The sequence below is a fragment of the Eschscholzia californica genome, unplaced genomic scaffold (genome assembly GCF_041429995.1).
Source record: "Eschscholzia californica isolate CP2 unplaced genomic scaffold, dmEscCali1.0.p SCAF_6, whole genome shotgun sequence".
NCBI lineage: Eukaryota > Viridiplantae > Streptophyta > Magnoliopsida > Ranunculales > Papaveraceae > Eschscholzia > Eschscholzia californica.
The window spans coordinates 37428081-37450805 of NW_028238483.1; the positions used below are offsets into that span (position 1 = coordinate 37428081).

The following is a 22725-nucleotide window of genomic DNA, read 5'->3' on the forward strand; positions in this document are numbered from 1 at the left end:
CGTTTCCACGAAACATTTCCACTTTCGGGATCACCGAAGTTTCTACCGAAACCGAAGTTTTATTCCTTGGTACCGACAGACTACAAAAAATCCTCACTAAAGTGCCTTTTTCATAGTGATGGCAGATGGCCAATTCAGATGAGAAACGGAGTTCACAGAGGTTAACTCCTCAAGTATCAGTTAGCACTTCACAATATGTCTACTTCTGCTACTGCTACTTTTGGGAGTATATGTGTATCAGCCATTTATTAGAGTATTGACGAAAGCTAAACATAGCAGATTTAAAGACTTGGAATTTCTTAAAACTTCAAATTAAACAATTATAGCTGATCCTTTGACACCAGCCACAAATTTATCAATGGTTAGAATGAGTTTGTGCAGGATCACCAACTCTTGATCTTCAATGTGAGAGACAAAAAAAAAACACCCAAGAGAATCAAGATTTCTTAACAAACTACAACTCAATTAATATCTAAAACATTGTTATTGAAGCTATATAGACGACAAGAAATCCTTACTGAATCCTTCAGAAGACTGTTAGTTCTTGAAATTCTTAATGAACACACATAAAGTAAACGTTCACACACAAAAACACAACAGAGAATTGTGAATGAACAGTATACGCCAATAAAGACATATAAAAGTACAATCAGGAAATAACTAGAACTCAAAGTTATAAATGTTCAGCTGGTGAAAGGCCCAGCAGTCCAGCACGCACTAATCATTAGAAGAACATCACATGTCCACAAATAGAAAAGATATATTGGGTCGAAAGTCACTCGCCCTCGTCGTGAACTAGACGACGCAACACCCGCAACTACATCAAGACGATGCAACACCCGCAACTACACCACACGGCTACCTAGTCGTCCTCTGACTCGCTCCGGTCGTCCTCTGACTCGCTCCAGTCGTCCTCTGACTCACGCCGGTCGTCCTCTGACTCGCGCCGGTCGTCCTCTGACTCGCGCCGGTCGTCCTCTGACTCGCGCCGGTCGTCCTCTGACTCGCGCCGGTCGTCCTCTGACGAGCTCCGGTCGTCCTGTGACGAGCTCTGGTCGTCCTCTGACTCGCGCTGGGGTGGCTGGCCCGACTGAATCTGTGGTATATGCACATCCTGGTCAGACTGGCCCGACGGGATCACCGGTAGTAGCTCATGCTCATGCAAACGCTGCCTTCCCCGGAGATTTCGGATCATCCGGGAATACCGCCTTCGATGTAATGGAAGGGTGGCTGGAACTGTAGGCAAAATGCTTGATTGGCCTTCGACTTGGAAATATATCCACCATCCCCGTCGAAGTACCTCTAGTAATGCAAGCACCACCATGGTAACGGGATGGTTTATCCATTTCCGAAGTAAGAATGAAGATAACCAGGTAAAGCGTAGAATCAGGTCAAATAGAGGAAGTGCCATATAAATCATCTGCACAGAAATAAGATACTTAAAGCTTCTCCAAATATATTTAGACATACATGTGTTTCCTTGCAAGATTTTGGCCCAAATTATGAAATAAATTACAAATGTTCAAATTAAGTAATAAGTAGAAAGGAAGGAGAAAGATATAGAGGAATAAGAACATACTTGTGTATAATTTTCGTTCAGTAAGTTTGTTTCTAGATATATCTTTTTTATTTGTTAAGAAACATATGGATCTTGATGACTTGTACTGAGAAAACCCTAGTGTCTTGCAGATGCAATGAAAAAAATGAAGTAAAATAGAGATAAAATTGTCATGATGCAGTCTCATGTTTGAAACACCATTATGAAATGTGATTTATGGACTATGGTAAGTCTTCTATTTCTGCACACCAACCATGACTTTAGTGTGTAGATGGAATTGGTTAACCACTAAGCTAGTAAATTATCTTGTTATAGTGCTAACACCAATAGCTTAACTATGTCATTGCTAGTTTTTTGCCTCCAAAAAGGATGAAGCTAATTAAATTTGACCTAACTTTCTAATGTTATACTTATGCAAGTAAGAACTATATCAGCTAATCACATTTTCACCCAAATTTACAAAAAGATACTACTTTTTGTTTATATCTTCATCGTTTTTCATGGTGTTATGCTTATACAAGTAAAGAACTATATCAGCTAATCAAAATTTGACCTAACTTTCTAATAGAAACTCAAGCCAAACGAAAAAAAAAAGTAAATAAAAGCAGTTCACTGAAATCAAGTAATAGTTAACTTAAGACCATATTTCAATCTTGCTTACCAATTTTACTATCAGCCAATGTTTATTTCTTCGTAGATCCGGGTCACTCCACCTACAAAATTAAGTAAACCAGAGAAATGATATGTAAATTGGTAGGAGAAGCATTTATTATTATAACAAAAACCTTTTTCTATAGAAATACAAAACTTAAGTATTGACCTGTAACATAGTAGATATTATAGGCTAAAAGAGACTCCTTCCAGATTCCTAATTCCCAACCTTGGATTTCACATACAAAGACCACACATCTTGGCATTTTCAACTCCTTTTGTACTTAACACCTAAACTTGGACTTCCACACATGAACTAGTTAACCTGAACCACACAGACTTATGCAACGATTAACTTATCGGTTTTACTTAGAACAGTTTCTTAACCATTATACTTCGTAACTCTAGACAATGTTCTTATCTTTTTGAAACATCTCTTTTGAGTGGTTTGGTAAATATATCCACAATTTGATTATTTGACTTCCCAAATTTGAGTTTCACCTCCTCCGTTATGGTGCATACCTTTGTATTCATGTGTTTACTTCGACCATGAATACAAGGACAATGTTGATTTGTTGCCAACCAGATTATTTGTAGCTTCCTTTTGGATGAGTAATAGAGTTGAAGTATCTTCCTCGACCTGTCGACCATATAACATGGCAACCACGAGAAGTAGATACTTCATATTCAGCTTCACAAGTGGATAAAGTCACCAGAAGTTGCTTCTCCAAACTCATGTAAAAGCAGTATTTTCCGCGAAAAAGAGAACCTTGTTGTACTCTTTCGATCGTCAGAGTAACCAACCCAATCGCTATCACAATTTCAATAATTGAAAATCATGAGAATACTGAAATAGAATTCATTTTCAAGATTACATTTGATATAACGGGATACCATCTTTGCAGATTTCCAGCGAGTCATTATTGGGACCTCCATAAGACAACTAATTACTCCACTATTATAAAGAATGTTAGGTCTTGTGCACGCTAAAGTACCTAAGACTTCCAACTCATCTTTCGAACAGAGTTTGATTTACCATCTCCCGTCATCAAACTTTGACTACAAGACTCTACATATATACCATAGAGTTGCTCACAGACTGGCACTTCTCCATTTGAAACCTCTTTCGCATAATGATCTTGAGAAGTAATAGCTCATTTAGTTGTTTGCTTTATCTCAATGCCAAGATAAAAAGTCATAAGTGCAACGTTTGTTATCTCAAGTTTGTTATTTGTCGTATCTTTAACTTCATGCTTTTGTTTCTTGTTTTAAGATGTAATATGAGTACTTTATCTTCGTGCCCCGTCACAAAATACTAATTTGGTTGGGCGGCATAAACTTCATATTTGAGATATTCTTTAAGGAAAGCAAACTTCATATCCATTTAGGAATGGTCTCTAATTTGATTGTGGAATGGTCTCTAATCAAGCTACTGCAAAAATTTCACCAGTCAAGTTCCACATATTGTTTTAATCCTTCACGACCAATCTTGTCTTGTATTTATGAGCTTTCCCTTCTGCATTCATTCGTTATTTTGCCCATCTCATTCCAGTTACTTGTTTTCCTTTTGGAAGAAATGTAAGCTCCAATCTCATTTCTCTCAGTGGCTTTGATCTCATAATCTATTGTATCTCTCCATTTCCTCTCAAGATAAACTTCTTCAAAATTCACAGGTTCAATACTGGATAACTAGCCAGAAAGACCAGAGTTCTTAATTACCCCAGTTGAGTTATAGAATGAATTCAATCTGACAATCTGTCACACAAAAACTCACCACGTCTATCGGTTCTCACACCTTTTATATGGTAACCACTATGTGTCGAGATAGGCTCAGCCAAGTTCACCGAGTAACTCGCCGAACCCTTGGCTCGGGGGTTTCGGCTAAGGATCGGTTTGGGCTCTACCCGAGCGGCCGAGCTCGAGCTAATCCACACTCAGCTGATCCCACTGATCTTAGTGCACCATTATCAATGTGTCATTTATAAAACTGGTTTTGCATCTTCTTTTTCCTCTTTAACAAGGTTAGCCTCTTCACTATGACATTCATTTGACACCCATACTAATATCAATTATAGCACTCCACTGGTAACTTTCAAATCTCTTCCATTATTTCTTGAATCAAAATTTCTTCGTTGTCTTCCCCATCCTCTTCCAGAATCAGAGTAAACTATTGTCGAGTGGTTTGAATTCCAAACTTTAGATTCTTCAATGGCCACAACAGTACTTTGCTTAAATTTCGACTCTAGTGATTGAAAATCTCCTCGACGATACAAGAATCAGTAACATCTCCACAATTCCTTGTCATTTGGTTGACAACAACCAACACTTTTTATAAAAATAATCATAAATAAACTAAAATTCTTCATGCAAGTGCTTTGAATACACCTCTCAAGGTCCTAAGATGAATCTTCTTCGTATTTGTAAGACCTTTGTGGAGAAGTTTGAAGGATCTCCTGCGTTACCTTTAAGGTGGTTGTGTTTGCTACGTTCACGAAACATTAATGTGTTAGCTTGAATGTCTGTTGGTCCTTTTTTCGTGTTTCTAACAAATCATCCAACATAGCGTATCTCTACAACATCCCATGCATGTTCCGATCGGAACAACGTATTCGTACGAATTGTCCAATTATCAAAGGTTCCCTTATTCTTCCCTTCAGAATTATATGGCTTTAGATGCTGTACCACTTTGAAGGTACACATAATGATTTTGCTGTTCTTCCTCTAACTAATTATTTTAGATTAATCTTTGAAGAATTAGACTTGTGCAACAGATTCAAAATTGCTATAGCTTATAAATTCTATCTTAGATTGTTTTAGGATTTTTATTGTTTCTCTCTTTAAATTGTTCTAATATGAAATTTGATAAAGAAACCCTCATACAAAATCTAGATTCATAATTGTTTCTCTCAAAATTATTTTAGCCCTTTGTTGTTTCTTCTCCTAAATTATTAGTACCTTAACTTGAAATATTATATTTATAGTAGATTTTTTATTGTTTCTCAAGATTCTACTATAAGTTATTATTCTATTATGAATTATCCTATTTGCCTCTCTGTATGCAGAACTCTTAGACTTTTACATAATGACTCATTACCTAAATACATTAACTAGGTTATACATGAACTAGAAGATTCAGGTATCAACGAGTTTACTAAGCAAAATGTTTAATTAAATGATTAGCTCCTACTTTTAGATTTATAATGAAAATAGAGTCATCACCTTTGGAATAATCTCCAGTCGTACCACTCCCATATCGATGAACACAATGAATATGCTGCTGTAAGAATCCAAGAGATGCATTCTGGAGTGCCCTTGTAATGTTGCACAAACGAATAGACAATAGGAGAAAGTGCTAGTACGTATTTCCAAGCTGAAATAACCCGAAACTTAAATTAATTAAAACGAAATGAAAATAACAAAACAATAATAAAATAAGTAAATTAATAAAAATAGCATAAAAGATCTTACCTGACAAACAGTTGGCAAGACTATAACGTTCCTTGAAAATGTATCTGAGCAGAAAACCCAAGTAGGGTAAAGCTTGAGCGACCGGGACCGGGAGGAAAACATCCCAGCAGGCCACACTATTTTTCGCACCCTTCATAGTTTTTATAAAGTAAAATGTAATTAGCTGAACTTGAAGATATCCTCATCAGAAATCATTCGTTTGATGTATTACGTTTTTTTAGCTTTGAGCCCATAAGTTCTATCATTTGGAGAGACTTTAGATTGAAACACAAATTTAACAACGTTTAAAACTAACCTTAGGATTGAAGACTCGATAGACCGAACATGAATAATCGGATATAACCTGAAATGATATTTAAAAACATGAACAGAGTTAAAGACATGTAGTCTTGTTTGTTTACATCTTCTTTTAGATAAAATTCATACCTTTGCTGTTGAACTTAAGATGTCCCCAAGGAAATAGTCAGCAAACTCTATTTTTGCCTAAAAACAAAATAAATTTAATCAACAAGTTGAAGAGATGTATCAGAAGCTGGAAAGATGCTTCACAAAGGAGTTACTAGGGAATCAATGAGTCCTTGTGTTGTCCCAGCATTGTTAACACCAAAAAAAGACGGATCGTGGAGGATGTTGTATTGATAGTAGATCAATCAACAAGACAATAATCAAATATTGTTTCCTTTTGTATGCTTGCTATTTCCAATAGAAAATATAATGTGAAGAGAAACTTACCCCAAAGGGAAGTAGTACACGTCTGAGTCGTATGATAAAATCAAACAATATTTCCCGTGTGTACAAATAGCAGCATATTATGGCAGGACATATAAAAATCTGCAAGAGTAAACCAAAAATATATTGTAAATTAAATGTAGTCATTTGACTTGAGAATTTTATTGTTGAAATGTGAAAAAGGAGAAAAAGGTACTAAACAGGAATGGTTGAAGCCCATGGTTCATAATTTGCATGACTGATGTATAGGATCAAGCACACTGCCCAAACCAAAGTTATCACCCCTGCACGCTGGAAACATAAACAAAACCTTTAAGCTATCATTGTAATGACTTCGAATCATGTAAAATATCTTGTGATACATTAAATGGTTATGCATAAAATCATTGTTTTGATTTTTAGTTTTTCATGTAATGTGTGATTGATCTTGGATATGCATCATTTGGTCATTTATACTATCCTGCATAAAAAATCTTATGTTGTGACATTGTTCTAGGATGACATGTATGAGCTTATAGATCATTGGGCCAAGATGGGGTTAAAGGGTTTAAGCTTTAGGTTTAACAGGACAAGGATCTCAGATGGGTCTATCTAAGAGATGGGTCTATCTAAAGGCTTTGTAATAAAAAAAGATCCATAGAAGTAAACCCAAAGTCTGTAATACAACTCTATTTGCTTATGTAAGTGACATTGAACCAACCCAACAATCAACAGGGAAAAGTCTGTGTAGTTTCGAGTTATGTTGGGTCTATCTAAGGCTTTGTGACACTAGGCCTAGTTAAGGCCGGAGGGATGGGCAAATCAAACTCACATAATGAGTAGTTGTAGTTTAAAAACAAATATAAAGAAATTCTCACTCGATAAATTGCGAAATGGTCGTGATTGACATGGAGTAATTCCCTATAGTTAACTCCGAGTGCAGCAAAGATTTGTAAATTTACTCCCCATACAAGTAGCATCGCTGTCTGAATTGAAATAGAGATAGTGTTAAGCAGATTTTAAAATAAACTAATAAGCTTTAACATATGTGTGAAAAACAAATCAAAAAGAAGTTACCACAATAAAATAGGGGCTGAAATATAAAATTGCCTCATTCCCTGGTAAATGAATATCCTGTTTTTGTTCACTGGATCACAATTAAGACCAAAAAGAACTTAGTGATTCGATATTTTAGTATAACTTGTGTACTGAATCACAATTGTATATGTCTATAAAATTAAATATCCATGTATAATATAACCCAATATCACTATACAAAGAAAAACATAGAACATATTGAGAAAAAACATATTTATTCTTCTTGATGACTTGCATTGACCCAATACCCATGTACTCCATTCAACATTTCACATGATCCTGTTTTATTATTTCTTCATTTCCTTTCTTCTTCCTTTTGTTTTAAAATAAAACCTAATACTATATAATATATTTGTAATAGAGATAAAGTGAAACAGAGAAGTAGATCATTAGAACTTAAACAGAAAAATTAAGAAAACACATAAAAGTTCTCCCCTAACCCAAAATCCCAAAAAGAAAGGTTTTCAACTAAAACCCATAACAAAAAGTAGAGAGAGAGAGAGAGAGAGAGTAGTAATTGATGGATGTGTTTAGCTAATTGTTCTTCCTGGTTTTCTTGGTGGTATTATCATGGAGGAAATCAAGCAAAACAGTACTTTTGCATTTAGGGCATTTAAGATCTTCTTCAAATAACATAACATACATAAGACATCTTGAACAACCAACTAAAACCATTGATTTTGCTTCAGGACTACTTGAATATCTAAGAATTTCATCTGTACTATTATTATTCTTCTTGATGAATTGCATTACTACATTTTCTTGATGGATTCCATTACTACATTCTCTTAATTATAAGAACAGGTACTTCAAATCTAATCCAATAACACTATACAAAGAAAAACATATTGAGATCATTATTATTCTTCTTGATGAATTGCATTACTACATTCTCTTGGGGAAGAAGAAGAAAAATGAGTTAGTACCTCATAGTCGGCTCCATAGCGCTATTATCCATTTCTCTTTCTTCAAAAGTTTGAGAAATGAAAAGGTGAGACAGAGAGTAGGAACCAGCCACTCAAGAAGATGATAGCTCAAGTTTGTTACTCAGAAGAAGAAGGAGGGCCCACTAAGAATAAAAGCCGTTATTTGTTTCTGTTTGTTGTAAGAGAATTTTTTTTCATTCAGCTGGGTCCCACTGTGTGCACAGATTCTTTCCACCACTCTATTTCTAGTTAGTATCATTTTCTTTCCACAACTAGGTAATCACCCCATCATGCGTATATACATACATACATACATACATTAATGCATGGCACAAACTATCACTCCATCAATGTTATGACTGTGGACATTAATGACATTTCACCCACATCCGCCTAGTTTTTTAGGTTATTAATGGTGTAAATGCTTCATAGAAAAAAAAAAAAAGGTGTAAATGTTGTTCATGTATATTCTATTGAGTGATTCATTCCAATTTTATTGGAAAGTAGAATAAGAAATACGTAGTGATCAAATGATTGAAGTAAAGCCACACTACTCTTGATGCTTAGTTTAGTTGGTATGATATTAAATCAAATTGCCCTTCATCTTTTGATTATGTTAGATTTTTAGTTCATTTAGGCTCACCGAAAGATGGTTGCTTTTCGAAAAAATATAAGAAACAAAAAAGAAGTTGTTTTCAAAATCCAACCCCCAACCTCAACAAAAAAAAAATTCCAACCCCCAAATTTTTCCGTTATATTTTGTTTGATTTGGGGAAATAGGGAAGATGATTCTAAATCATCATTAAACACAAATATGGTGCATTATTTAGCATTTACAATTTTGGGTGAAGGTTTCTTCGTATCTTCCATTATTTTGTTAGTTTGGAAAAAATGGGTGAATAGGAGAAGATGAAACAGATTTAAGATCACATTGGGTGTGACAAATTTTTTTTTTTTTTGTTAAGGTGGGTGTGACAAATTTGTTACATTATTTTTTTTTTTGATGTTGTTACATTAATTAGTATCTTCAAATCAGTTGAAATTTACTGTTTTTCTCAATATTATTGTTACATTTATGAGTAGCTTAAAAAACTTCATTGTTTTGTCTGATTTGAAAAAAATGTGGAGGGTTGAAAAGGGAAATCAGACTCCACATCTAAACCGCCCAGATATGCAATCGCAACTCAAAATCACGTGTGGTAAAACGTGATGCATCAAGTGTTTCTTTTAATCTGAGACGTTCGATTTGAACGGCTCAGATTTGGGAGCATTCACTATCTTGCTCTCGTTTACGATTTTACACAACAAGAAAAAGAGGTGTACATACTAGAGAATGTAGGGAGATACTGTTGTTGGACAAAGTGCCACATGGTCCTTTCAACAAAAAAAAAAAAGTGCCACATGGTCGTGCAACCAAAAGAAAAGTGCCACATGGTCGTGAAAAAAATTGATATTGCATCATATCTGAAAACTCATTTGTGACTTTTCATCCTTGTCAATGACAACAGTTTCTCCCTATATTCTCTAGTATGGTACACCTTTTCTTTTTTGTTGAATTAGTATGGTACACCTCTAAAACCGGAGAGATTACTGATTTCAGTTCGATTCTAGAGGATTGATGCATACCCACGAGTACACCATTTTTGTAATTCAAATTATAAATAAACTACAAATCTTCGAGAGTTGTTGGGTTTTGTTATATTTTTATTGTGTATACTCCTGATGTAATCAAAGTCATGTGACGTGAATCCCATGTAATAAAATTAAAACTTCTATTCAAAAAATGAGTTAATTTCTGTATGACCTGTTCGAACCGGTACCTAATTAAAAAGTAGCTGGTCTGGTAGTTGGATTCTTGTGGAGTGAATTTAGGCTTAAAGTTGTCCGAATCCGATTTGTGTGAATGAGTTATTACCAAGTTCGTTTGATATGACAACAATTAACTCCAATATGGGATTTAGAGTCACAACCACATCTAAGATATATCATACATATTACTTATATACGCTCTTTCACATACTTATTGTTTTACTTTTGGTCGTTGATATGTACTCTCCTTAGAGCTACTGGACTCTGTGAGACTGTATCTATTTATGGTTTCCTAAAAAAAAACATGACCCCATTGATATTGCCCAAATTTGCACTCGACTTCTTCTTCTTTCAGACAGATGGAAGCTTCATCCGGGACTTCCCCTTGGCATTTGGTCATAGGTTGGGGATAATAACAAATTAACTCAAATAGGAGAAATCTCTATAAATTGACTAAAAGTACATAACAATTAGTAGTATTCTTTAGACCAGCAATTCGGATGTGTTGCCTTATAGTATGTTTTGACATTTCAGTGGGGTCCCCCGGGTAATGAAAGGTGTGTTTAAATTTGAGTTATTTTCCGATTGGCCCTCAAAAGTATGAGCAGATACCCCCGTGACCTCCTAAATATCTAAAATGCCGAGATGGCCCTTTTGTGTTTTTCAAGTGAAAAGTCAGCTTTTAACTTTCCTATTGTACCCATTTGTCCTTTTCCTTCCTAATTTCTTCTTGAGTCCTTAATCTTTCTAACTTTTCATCTTCTTTTTCTCCTTCTCCCCCTAAAAAGAACTTCCATTGATGAGAATGTGACTAGAGAAATCATAAATCACAAACCTCTGATCTGACCATTAACGAAGATTTCATCAGCAGAAATAAGTGTTAGAGGGCATTCATCAATGGAGGTTCTTTTTAGAGAGAGAGAAGGAAAAAGAGAAGAAGGTGAAGATGAAAAGTTAGAAAGGGAGAAAGGTAGGGGGATTAAAGGAGAAATTAAGAAGGAAAAAAAGACAAAAGGGTATAATAGGAAAGTGAAAAGTTGACTTTTCAGTCAATGCATTGAAAAACACAAAAGAGGGCATCTCGGCATTTTGGATACTTTAGGGGGCCACGCGGAAATCTGGTCATATTTGTGGGGCCATTCGGGAAATAACCCGTTAAATTTTTAGAGGGGGTCAAATACTTCTATCGGCAGTGCTACAATAACAAAATCCTTGACATGATGAGTCATTTTCACTAAAAGACATTTTTTTTTTCAAAGTTTGTCTTTGATCTGAACCGTTCTTTTACCCGTGTGGCTCATCGTGTCATGAATCTTGTCAAAGATTTTTTGTACATTAGCATTTCCCTACTTCTATTAACGTGAGATTACTTGACGACATACATTCCCACAAGGCCACAACTACATCTTTTCATGTTGTTAGTATTTTCCACTATGATATTATTGAATTTTTTTTTTTAGAGTTAATTCTTATATGGCCCCCTACTTTGTGACCAGCTTTCTTTATGACCATTTTTTTTCGTAAATTCAAATATGACCCCCTATTTTCAAGTAAATGTCATTACTACCCTTCTTAATTCTAAATTTGAAACTATTTTCAATTTCGGGAGAGGGTTTCTTCGTATATAAGATCACATTCGGTACGACAAATTTGTTACATTATTTAGTATCTTAAAAGAAACTTCATTATTTTATCTGATTTGAAAAAAATGGGGAGGATTGAAAAGGGTAAATCAGATCCCACAACCATTAATACAAATTTTTTTTTTGTAATCGAGTGTTTAAAGAAATTGTTTTAACAAAAATCATAATAACTGTATGTTGGGTTTTCATTTGGTGTAATGTGACCGCACATTTAAACCGCCCAGATTTGCCAACGCAACTAGAAATCACGTGTTGTAAAACGTGTTGTATCAAGTGTTTCTTTTAATAGGAGACGTTCGATTTGAACGGCCCACATTTGGGACCATCCCCTATTATCTTGCTCTCATTTACCATTTTAGGTAACCAAGAAATACATGAAAAAGGGTTTTGTCATTGACAAGGATGAAAAAGTCAACGATGAGCTCATCATATCAAATTTTTTTTCACGACCTTGTCTCTGTGGCACGCCGTCTCACTTTATTCTCTAGTATAGAACTTTTTTTTTGTTGAACCTCTAGTATAGTACGTAGTATATAAATTACAAATCTTGCAATTAACTCGTAGATAAATTACAAATCTTGCAAGGTCTTGTTATGTCCTTTAGTGATCAGTATATCTATGTTATGGTGGTGGATCGGTGGAAGTGCTCTCTTCGTCATCACATTATATTTTTATTTTGTATATTTCCGACGTAATCGAAATCATGTGACGTGAATCTGACGTAATAAAATTAAAATTTCCATTCAAAAAAGGAGTTTATTTCTGTATGACCTATTAGAAACAGTATTATCTAGTTAAAGAAACAACTGGTTTGGTAGTTGGATTCTTCTTGTCGAGTGAATTTAGGTCTAAAGTTGGCTGAATCTGATTTCGTGTGAATGAATTATTAATAAGTTCGTTTGATATGACAACAATTAACTCTGATATGAGATTTAGTGTCAGAACCAAACTAATAAGTTCGTTATATATTACTTCCGTATGTACGTTCTTTCACATACTTATTGTTTTACTTTTGGCTGTTAGTGTGTACTTTTTTTTTTTGTTGAACTGTGTACTTTTCTTAGTGGTACTCCGTTGTGTGGGACTCTTTGTATTTATGTATGTGTTTTCTTAAAAAAAAAAAAATATGACCCCGTTGATATTGTTCAAGTTTGCCCTCAACCTCTTCTTGTGTTAGATGCTTTATTGGGATTTTCCCTTCGCATTTGGTCACAGTTTGGGGTTAATAATAGGGTTTTTTGAGTTTATCCCCTCGTCACTAATTGGTATTTGAGTTTACCCACCTTAATGATGGGTAATTGAGTTTATCCCCTTAATTTCACTATTTTTGACAAAAACACAAAGATTGTGTTTGGTGTACGTGAAATACTTCTGAGTAGCTAGAGCAATTATTCTTCAATATGAATCCTAGTAGTTATTCCACCTCACTTTATTTGTTTGATTTGGTCGCAACTATAATTAGTAAAGACTTATTTTGTTTGTATATTACTTAATTTATAATTTTATTATGGGACCCTTTTATTATCACAAGTTAGACATGTCTTTAGTAATTTTGACAAAAATTCTAAATTCAAGGAAGTAAGTTCAATTACCAATTACTGAAGGGAGTAAACTCAAATACTAATTAATGTTGGGGGTGTAAGCTCAAAATACCCTTTAATAATAAGGGTTATTTCCCAAACAGCCCCCAACTTTATGACCGCTTTCCTGCCTAGCCCCCTATTTATCAAAAATACCCAGATGACCTCCTTTTCCAGTTACCGTTAACTAGTCACCACTTTCTCTCATCCATCTCATCATCTCTCTCTGTCACCTTACCTTCTCGCCACATCATCGTCTTCACTGGCGAAGGTTGCCGACCGGCCAATTTTCCGGTCGGCGACCTTCTAACAAAAAAAAATACTTTTTTTCTCTCTTCCTCTGTCTCTCTAACACTCCGACGAAAGGAGACCTTCATCGGAGGTCTGGTCTGTTCTGTTTATGGACAGACCTTCAAGGTATGTTCGTGGACAGACTTTCAAGGTATGTTCGTGAATGGACCTTCAAGGTTTGTTCGTGAATAGACCTTGAAGGTCCGTTCACGGACAGACCTTGAAGGTTTGTTCGTGAATAGACCTTGAAGGTCCGTTCACGGACAGACCTTGAAGGTCTGTTCACGGACAGACCAACCCTCAGGCGAAGGGTCGCATGAGTGATAGAGAGAGAGAGAGAGGAAGAGAGATTTTTTTTTTTAATGTTTGAAGGACGCCGGCCGGAAAATTGGCTGACCGGCGACCCTTTCCGGAGTAGGCGATGAAGTGGCGAGAAGGTGAGGTGACAGAGAGAGATGATGAGATGGAGGAGAGAAGGTGATGACTAGTTAACGTTGTTATAATGGCTACTGAAAAATAAGGTCATCTGGATATTTTCGATAAAGTAGGGGGCAGGATTCTTTAGACCAGCAATTGGGATTTGTTGTGTCATCTATTGTTTTGACATTTTAGTGGGGTTCTCAAGGGTAATAAAATATTGTGTTTAAATGTTTATGGGAGGGCCAAATACTTCATCTTCTATTATTATTATTATTATTATTATTATTATTATTATTATTATTATTATTATTTTGAACTAGATACTTCATCTTCTATTAATGAGAGATTACTTTTTTTTTTATGAGGAAATGTGAGATTATTTGACAACAAATTACGACTACATCTTGTCATGTTGTTAGTATTTTCCACCCCCATATGTTTTTCTTTTAAATCTCACCCCAATATGTTTGAATGTTAAGATTACTTGACCCGTTAAATTTTTACAGAGGGTTAGTGCTACAATGACAAACTCTTTGACATGATGAGTCATTTTCATTAAAAGACAAAAAAGTTTAAAATTTGACTTTGATCTGAACCGTTCTTTTACCCGTGTGACTCATCGTTTCAAGAATTTTGTCAAATTTTTTTTGTACATTAGCATTTCCCTACTTCTGTTAACTTGAGATTACTTGACGACATACATTCCCACAACTACATCTTTTCATGTTGTTAGTATTTTCCACCACGATATTATTGAATCTTTTTTTTTTTTTTTACGAGAAATGATATTATTGAAACTTACAATTCTAAAAATATTTAAATTCTCAGAAAACACACCACACTTCATTCTACAACACCAAAACTGAAATTGTTGTATAACAAGATGAAACTGTGTCCTAAGCAATTACTGCCACCACACATGATGAGAAAAAGACAATTGTAAGTGTAAAAGAATGTACACCGTCACAAAATGAATTAGAAAAGAAAATATGGTTAGAGTTTTGTTATAGGTTAAAATAGACGGTGTGAAAGAAAAAAAAAAAACAGTTCCCAAACTAAAAAACTTTGTAGTTTTATTTCATCAATTTCCCACTCATTCTTATCTATCTAATAGTATGAATTCAAGAAGAAAACCCAAACTCACAATAAGTTTTAGTTACTGATTTCATTCCCAAACCTATAATCTTCATTTTGTATGATTCTAACTGAAAGACAATGTTTTGAATGTGATTATAGTATTTTATCCAACAAATCAAAGTACTTAATTGCTATTTTGCAGATTTGAAGTTATCAACAACAGGAAGAACCTAAGGTTTTTAATCTGCTCTTTCTTTTCTCTCTAAACTATTAGTTTTCATATGGGGTTCACTATGAGTTGATACTAACTGCCTGTGAAAACATCATTTATTAGCATAAATTGGTGCTCAATCACCTTTTTGTTTTCCTTGTTAGGCATATATATATATATATATATATATATATAGGGTTTTTATGACCAAATAGATAGTAAGGTGAAGCATCAGACTTCTTTTTATAGTAAGGTGATACAAAAGTGTGGAACAAGTTCTAAAGGAGTAAAATCCATTTATAATGACTTTTAAGGGATATTAATGATCAAAGAATCACATTTATTCGATTTTCGCGGGTTATTTTCGGTTTTTATGTTATTGATGGTGTAAATGTTGTCTATATATGTTCTTTTGATTCTGTTAGGTTTATAGTTCTTCTAAGCTCACTCAAAGATGGTTGCTTTTGGGAAAAAATTGAAGGAAAGACAGATTCAAGAATGGCAAGGGTATGTGTCATTTTACCCTTCTTTAATATCCACTCAAATTTGGATTTCATTGATACATTATGAGAAAGAAATGAACATCATTAGCCGTCTTAAACATAATTAATCGTCTTTCGTTAAGGAATTCATTAAGATTTAGTTTCTTTTTCCTTTGTTTTGTACTTACCATTTATTGTTCCCATAGGTGGGGCAAAACAAAAAAAGTGTTTAAATGTTAATGGTTTGGGTATTTTCAGATATTACATTAACTACAAGTTAATGAAGAAGAAAGTAAAGCAATTTGCTCAACAACTTGCAGTTGGAGCTCAAGATCGCCGTTATGTGTTCAAAGAGTTCTCCAGGATGCTTGATAACCAGGTAGTTCAAGACATATTTGAAACTATAATTTTCTTATTTATTATCATTCGGCTTTTGAAGTGTTAAAATCTCCTAAAGTTTATCCTATTGTGGTTTGTACCGTTCGTGTTCTAGAATTAAATCTTGTAGTGGTATAAATTCCAAGTCTTAAGAGAGAATCTATGCATGTCTTTAATGGTTCATTTTTTTCAGATCGAAAAGATTGTTCTATTCCTTTTAGAACAACAAGGCTTACTCGCACGGAGAATATCCAAGCTCGGACACAGGCATGAAGAACTTGTACAACAGCCGGATATATCCCAACGGTCTGAATTACGAGAAGCATATAGAGAAGTGGGTCAAGATCTTCTAAAGCTTCTCTTTTTTGTTGAGATGAATGCAATTGGAATACGTAAAATACTGAAGAAGTTTGATAAACGAATTGGCTATAGATTCACTGATTATTATGTAACTTCTCGTGCAAATCATCCTTATTCTCAGCTCAAGCAAGTGTTCAAGCATGTGGTAACTCTCCCATTTGATAATTGAGCTCTCTCTTCTTCATAATGTAAAGAAATTCTTACTAAATATGAATCTTTATATCAAAGAGATTTCTATTGTTTATAATGGTAAATTACAGGGTGTTGGGGCTGTTGTTGGAGCTGTATCTCGCAATCTTGCGGATCTTCAAGATCACGAGGGAAGCTATTTATCAATTTATGATCACCCAACTATTGCATTTCAGGTACTTAATTCCGTTTAAATTACAAGTTTATGACCATTGCTTTGTTATTTTGCTTTTCTTTTCTTGAGGATTTGGTTAATAATGCAGTCATCATATTCAATTAGCTTATTTCCAGGATCCTGTTATTGGTTCGATACGAAAAGCCGTCGACAGGTTAAGTCATTCGACAAACTTCCTCCGCTTTTTAGGACAACATGCTCTTATCGTGGAAGAGGAGTTACCAATGCCATCTGATGAAGAAGTTGATGACAAGAGATATCATTTCATGTCTCTTCTCTTAAACTTGGTAAACACGTTTCTTTATATGGTCAATACATATATTATTGTCCCGACAGCTGATGATTATTCCATGAGCCTCGGAGCAGCAGCAACAGTTTGCGGAATTGTGATTGGGGCGATGGCTGTTGCACAGGTGTTTTCTTCGGTCTATTTCAGTGCATGGTCAAACAGATCATATTTCAGACCTCTTGTGTTTAGCAGTATTGTTCTTTTTCTCGGAAATGTTTTATATGCATTGGCATATGACTTAAACTCGATTGCAGTTCTTCTGGTTGGTCGTGTTTTATGCGGGTAACTTTTCCTTCTTTCTCTTGGTATTTTAGTTAAACTTTCCTTTTCAACTTCTTCCAGATTGTATGTATCATAGTTCTATCTGCCTATCTCTGTTAACTTATATAACACTGAATGCTAATATCAACTTTATACGGGGTAGCCGAGCCATAACCCTGGCTAGTCTACTTGTGGATTGCTTTAGAAGCCCGAGTAGGTACGATTCGATTCTGACTTTATACTAATTAGCCTGGGTCAACTACTAGATCTATAGAATGCTCTATACAAACCAGTATGGCTTGGTTTTCCAAATGAACCTTCATGATGTCGTGGCATAGGACCTTTGTCACCTGAGAGAGATTTTAAATTCGGCAGTCCGTTCGCTTGCAGACTATAAGTCTCCTGCCAAGAGTTATATCTATAGTAGGTGTTGCTTTATTCCTGTTTGAGTTTCTTATCAGAAGGAGAACTAGCATTTATATACCGAAATCCCTCTCAGGTCTAGTTGCACAAATTCTGTTTGTGGTCAGAGAAAAACCCACCTGAAAATTTCTGAACGGGCCTGGTCCAATGTTACCATATACTCTATCCCCACGTTCATCGTGTACCAGATTCCCTATACCAATTTGGGTACTTCAGCTATCCAAAACTTCAAATTTGGCGAACTGAGATCTTCAACCTTTATTAACCTTGTAAAAATCGAACAGATTAATTACTTAAGCAATTAACTACAAGATACTCTAGTGTATCTATTTTACACGCATCACATAAAATATATTGGCTAGGAGAACATGCCAAAACCCACCGCAACCCAGAATAGCGTATGGGTGAGGTATATCCCGAGGCTCTAGCATACCACGTAGTTGAGCTTAAATAGTTGTCGTGCACTTAATTGGTGTATGTTATGTAAGGGTTCTCTAAAAGAAAAGGCTGCACAATTATAGGTTAAAATTCCTTAAATGTAGAAAAAGAAGTCACACACCCAGATTCTAATTTCATGGTAGTTTGGGCTATATTTATAAATCAATTGATATACCTGTATCTGATTAGGTTTATCTTGTATTGCAGCCTTGGTTCGGCCAGAGCTGTTAACAGGCGCTATATCAGTGATATCGTGCCTCTTAGAATACGAACACAGGCTTCTGCAGGATTTGTTAGTGCCGGTGCTCTTGGGATGGCATGTGGTCCTGCTCTTGCTGGCTTACTGCAAACAAATTTTAAGCTTTTTAAGTTAACGTTTAATGAAAATACTTTACCAGGATGGTTTATGGCTTTGGCATGGTTAATTTACTTAGTATGGTTGATGATTTCATTTAAAGAACCTGCTCATGAGACGCAAGCAAACCCTGTTTCACAGGAAGCTGGTAATGGTAAGTCAGATTCGGACTTTAAAACTTACTTAGTACGACAAACTAATTCAGTTCGAGAATTCTATTGATTCCCCAATGCTATGACGAGGTGTGTTAATAAAACTCTGAGTAACTTAGCGAACAGTATCAATATTCGGTCATTGGACGAGGTCTGCATACGAGATTAACCCTGAGTGGTTTTGTATGTACCTAACACGATATTGTCATATTGTGTAATTACCCATAGAAGTGACTGCGAGTACCAGATACAAATATCCGTGTGACACAAAATATAAGGAGTAATCTCTTTACATAGATAATATACTTCTGTTCTAGTTTCCGTACAAGTCAAGTTTCCTTCATTTCAAGTATTTCCTTAGATGATTGTTAACATGATCATGATGTCTGTTGAACCTTATTTTGTGCTTATCTGTACCAGGAAGAATAGAGAATCATGCATTAGAAAATGGTCTTTCGACTCCTTTACTCTTAAGTTCAGCAGAGAAAGAAGAAGAAGACGATGATGATCAAGAATGTGATGATGATGATGAAGAAGGTGCTGAAGAGTCACATTTACCTGCTACTTCAATCGCTGAAGCATATAGATTACTTACAACTTCCGTGAAGGTCTGAATTTTTTTGTATGTTAGTTATCTTTCAGCATTTTGTGATATCAAGTTTATTGATTTATTCAAGCGTTTACTACTCTTACGGGTGTTAAATTCGTCGAAATAATATCTTGTTTCTAAATATAATGAGCCCCATTAATCTTATGTGGCCTTTCAAACACAATGTGCTTGTGCAATGTGGGATTCTTTATCTCACTTTAGTTGTTCCAACCATTTTCAGGTTCAATTGCTCATCTACTTCATGTTAAAATACGCAATGGAAATTTTACTCTCCGAGTCTAGCGTCATTAGCCGGTATTATTTTAGATGGTCAACAAGTACGGTGGCAGTCTTCCTTGCATGTCTTGGGTTAACAGTCGTCCCAGTAAACATAATTGTTGGAAGTTACATCAGCAACATGTTTGAGGATAGGTAAGATTTTTAACACAAGACTTCACCAATTTGTTCTTATCTTTCATTTTCTATGATCGGAGTTATAATTTTTTCATCCTACCTTGTTTGGAGGCTCGAAAGTTAAGACACGGGTAAAGCCTCCGCTTACAAAGCGAGGACCCAAGGCTTTGGGTCAAGTCTATGTATTGTTAATACTATTATTGGACACGTAAGATTTATAACAACCGAAACTACCAAGATCAATTTTTTTCGACTTTTTTGCAGGCAAATATTATTGGCATCCGAAGTTATGATATGCATAGGTATATTGCTAAGCTTCAAAATAACAAGCCATTACTCTGTTGCTCAATATGTCGGTTCTGCTCTTATCACATTCGTGTCTTCTGAAGTTCTTGAAGGTAATTTTCTGATTCACAGTGAATTCTGCACTTTTGGTTTGGCCTTTTATGATACCAGTTGGGTCTCAACACGTAGCCGACATAAGATAGACTGAACGTACTTGGGTTCAATAAATCAAAACCAACTCGAGCTGATCATCACTTTAACAATTAAACCAAGCACGAACTAAATTTTGGTCATAGGTAGGAAACAAATGGCACAACCCACTCAAATGTTCAACTTTAACTACCGATAAAGAGTAAAACTATTTATATGTACCCTAATTAAAAAAAAAGGGTTCAAATTTTATGATCCCAGTTGTCTATAGAAATGGAATTTTTGTTGTATATTAATTGTATAACTACATTATCTCTTTTGCCCTTCTTACCACCACAATTTGTTGGGGAATACAGGTGTAAACCTATCGCTTCTGTCACGGGTGATGTCGTCACGGCTAGCTAATGGAACCTATAATGGCGGGTTACTTTCTACAGAGGCGGGAACATTAGCTCGGGTGGTAGCAGATGGTACAATAACACTGGCTGGGTACTTAGGAAAGAGCAAGCTCTTAAATGTCACCTTACTTCCCTCGCTCCTAATCTGTGTTGCCTCCATCGTTGCCACTTTCTTTACCTACAACTCCCTCTATTGATTTTCTTCTTCATTTTCTCTTGTTTTTAAGATAAGTCCACTCCCACTAGCTAATGTAGTTTCTTCCTTTCCTCCATCTAGTTGTTCCTCTTATAATAGTTTAGTCAGTTTTGTTCTCCTTCCCTAGTTAACAAATGTGAACACTTGTGTTCTTAAACTTGCCTTCGAATTGGAATTTGGTTCATCTATTTTTCGCTTCTTATTTTTCTTTTGCTTGTTCTATTCATCTCTTGATTGGTTCAATAAACTTATTTGCCAAGAAAAATGTATGGTATTTGTTAGTGGGGAATTAAACAGAGACTAAAAAAGGAATGAACTGTCCCATAATCCATTGTTGATAAAAAGTATTAAACTACCAATAATGCCTTTAACCGACATTTGTCACAGAGGTTTCGTGGTGTAGTTGGTTATCACGTCAGTCTAACACACTGAAGGTCTCCGGTTCGAACCCGGGCGAAGCCATTCTTCTTTTTTTCTCACAAGAATGATGAATCTTGAAGGCGCCATCTAACTTTGGTTGACCACATTGTTGAGCCCACAATTTGGTAGAGAAAGAAAGAGAGAGAGGGACATCTCTTCTGAGAATAGGCGCTGAAATATGCCTTTTGGTTAACTTGATTAGACTTAAAAATTGCCCTTTTATGCTCATTATGTAAACTAGTTAAATCTTCGAGCTTGAGATTACGATAAGCACTATAACTGGCAATCTTGGATCTTAAAGGCTATCTAAAGACACTTAGGTGCTGTTTGTTTTTTAATATTTTCAGATCTGAAATCTGAATTGGAATCCAATTCAGATTTCAGATGTTTGTTTTTTAATTAAGAAATTCTGAAAATTTATCTGAATTGGGCCAAAGTCTGAATTGGCTGAAAAAGAGCCCAAATATTTCAGACTTCAAAACAAGTCTGAAATATGGGGCCAATTTCTGAAATCTACCAAATGACATATATGCCCCTGTACTTTTAGAAAAATGTCTCCCTATCACCAAAACCAGTAAACCACCATCACCACCACAGGCAGAATCACCACCACCACAGGCAGAACCACCACCACCACCACCACCACCACCACAGGCAGAACCACCTTATACAGATTCACCACCGTTTCTTTCTCATTTTCTCTCTCCTCCTGATACAGATTCGAGCTCTCTCTCTTCGTCGTCGTCTTCTTCTTTGTTTTCTTCATCTAGAAACCCTAGAAGAGTCAGGATGAATATCTTTGTTTAATCTCTTTCATAAGATCCATGGCAGATTATTATTCCTTACTCTTTATTCGTGATCTCATTCTCTTGTCCGAATCACCAATGTGAATCATCATCTCTAATTTCAGATCCCTTTTACTTTATCATCATCAAATTCACACCCAAATCTAACAGATCTATGTCTCTTTAGTACAAAAAAGTGAATCAAGAGACAAAGAGATAGATCGAGAGAGAGAAATAACGAGGGTCAACACCCATTTTGTGCAACTTCAGTTAGAGAGATAGAGAGAGAGAGAGAGAAATCCGGCGACGCTTGCGACAAAGAGATCCGGCGACGCTTGCGGCAAAGAGATCTGAGTTTTCTGGTTTTGATGTTGAAAGAGAATATAACCCTAGGTTTTTAGAGTTCTTAGGGTTTTAGTTCTTTTATTTCTATTGGCCCGACAGGTTAAAAAACAAAAAGAAATGAATTTTTTATATTAATCAAGGGTATACATGTAATTTTAGTTTTTTCAGACTTTATAATTCAGATGTACAAAACAAACATCT

At 35.4% G+C, this 22725-nt stretch overlaps 1 protein-coding gene and 1 non-coding gene across 4 annotated transcripts; both read left to right on the top strand.

Moving 5' to 3' along the window:
• The first annotated feature begins 15107 nt into the window (after positions 1-15107).
• Positions 15108-21162, top strand: LOC147534412 (SPX domain-containing membrane protein At4g22990-like). Of its 3 annotated transcripts, none has more exons than XM_086650370.1 (12): positions 15108-15345; positions 15432-15464; positions 15866-15947; positions 16181-16301; positions 16494-16805; positions 16921-17025; positions 17141-17595; positions 18643-18944; positions 19363-19550; positions 19773-19963; positions 20210-20343; positions 20737-21162. In XM_086650370.1, exons 3-12 carry the CDS (start codon positions 15895-15897, stop codon positions 20973-20975), a joined length of 2100 nt encoding a protein of 699 aa, XP_086506496.1. In that variant the 5' UTR covers positions 15108-15345; positions 15432-15464; positions 15866-15894; the 3' UTR covers positions 20976-21162. The 3 variants fall into 3 exon arrangements, with proteins under 3 accessions (XP_086506496.1, XP_086506495.1, XP_086506497.1); XM_086650371.1 differs by having other exon boundaries at positions 15161-15464; positions 17141-17311; positions 17438-17595; XM_086650369.1 differs by having other exon boundaries at positions 15130-15464.
• Positions 21163-21362: 200 nt separating this feature from the next.
• TRNAV-AAC (transfer RNA valine (anticodon AAC)) lies at positions 21363-21436 on the top strand. Its single transcript has one exon. It is a non-coding gene; the product is annotated as a tRNA-Val (tRNA).
• The last annotated feature ends 1289 nt before the right edge of the window (positions 21437-22725 follow it).

What these genes read in the sequence shown, in the direction of transcription:
- LOC147534412 (XM_086650370.1), top strand. Translation starts at nt 15,895, where the DNA reads ATGGTTGCTTTTGGGAAAAAATTGAAGGAAAGACAGATTCAAGAATGG. An exon ending in CCAGGATGCTTGATAACCAG is followed by an intron (nt 16,302 to 16,493) that starts GTAGTTCAAGAC and finishes CATTTTTTTCAG; the next exon opens with ATCGAAAAGATTGTTCTATT. An exon ending in TTCACAGGAAGCTGGTAATG is followed by an intron (nt 18,945 to 19,362) that starts GTAAGTCAGATT and finishes TATCTGTACCAG; the next exon opens with GAAGAATAGAGAATCATGCA.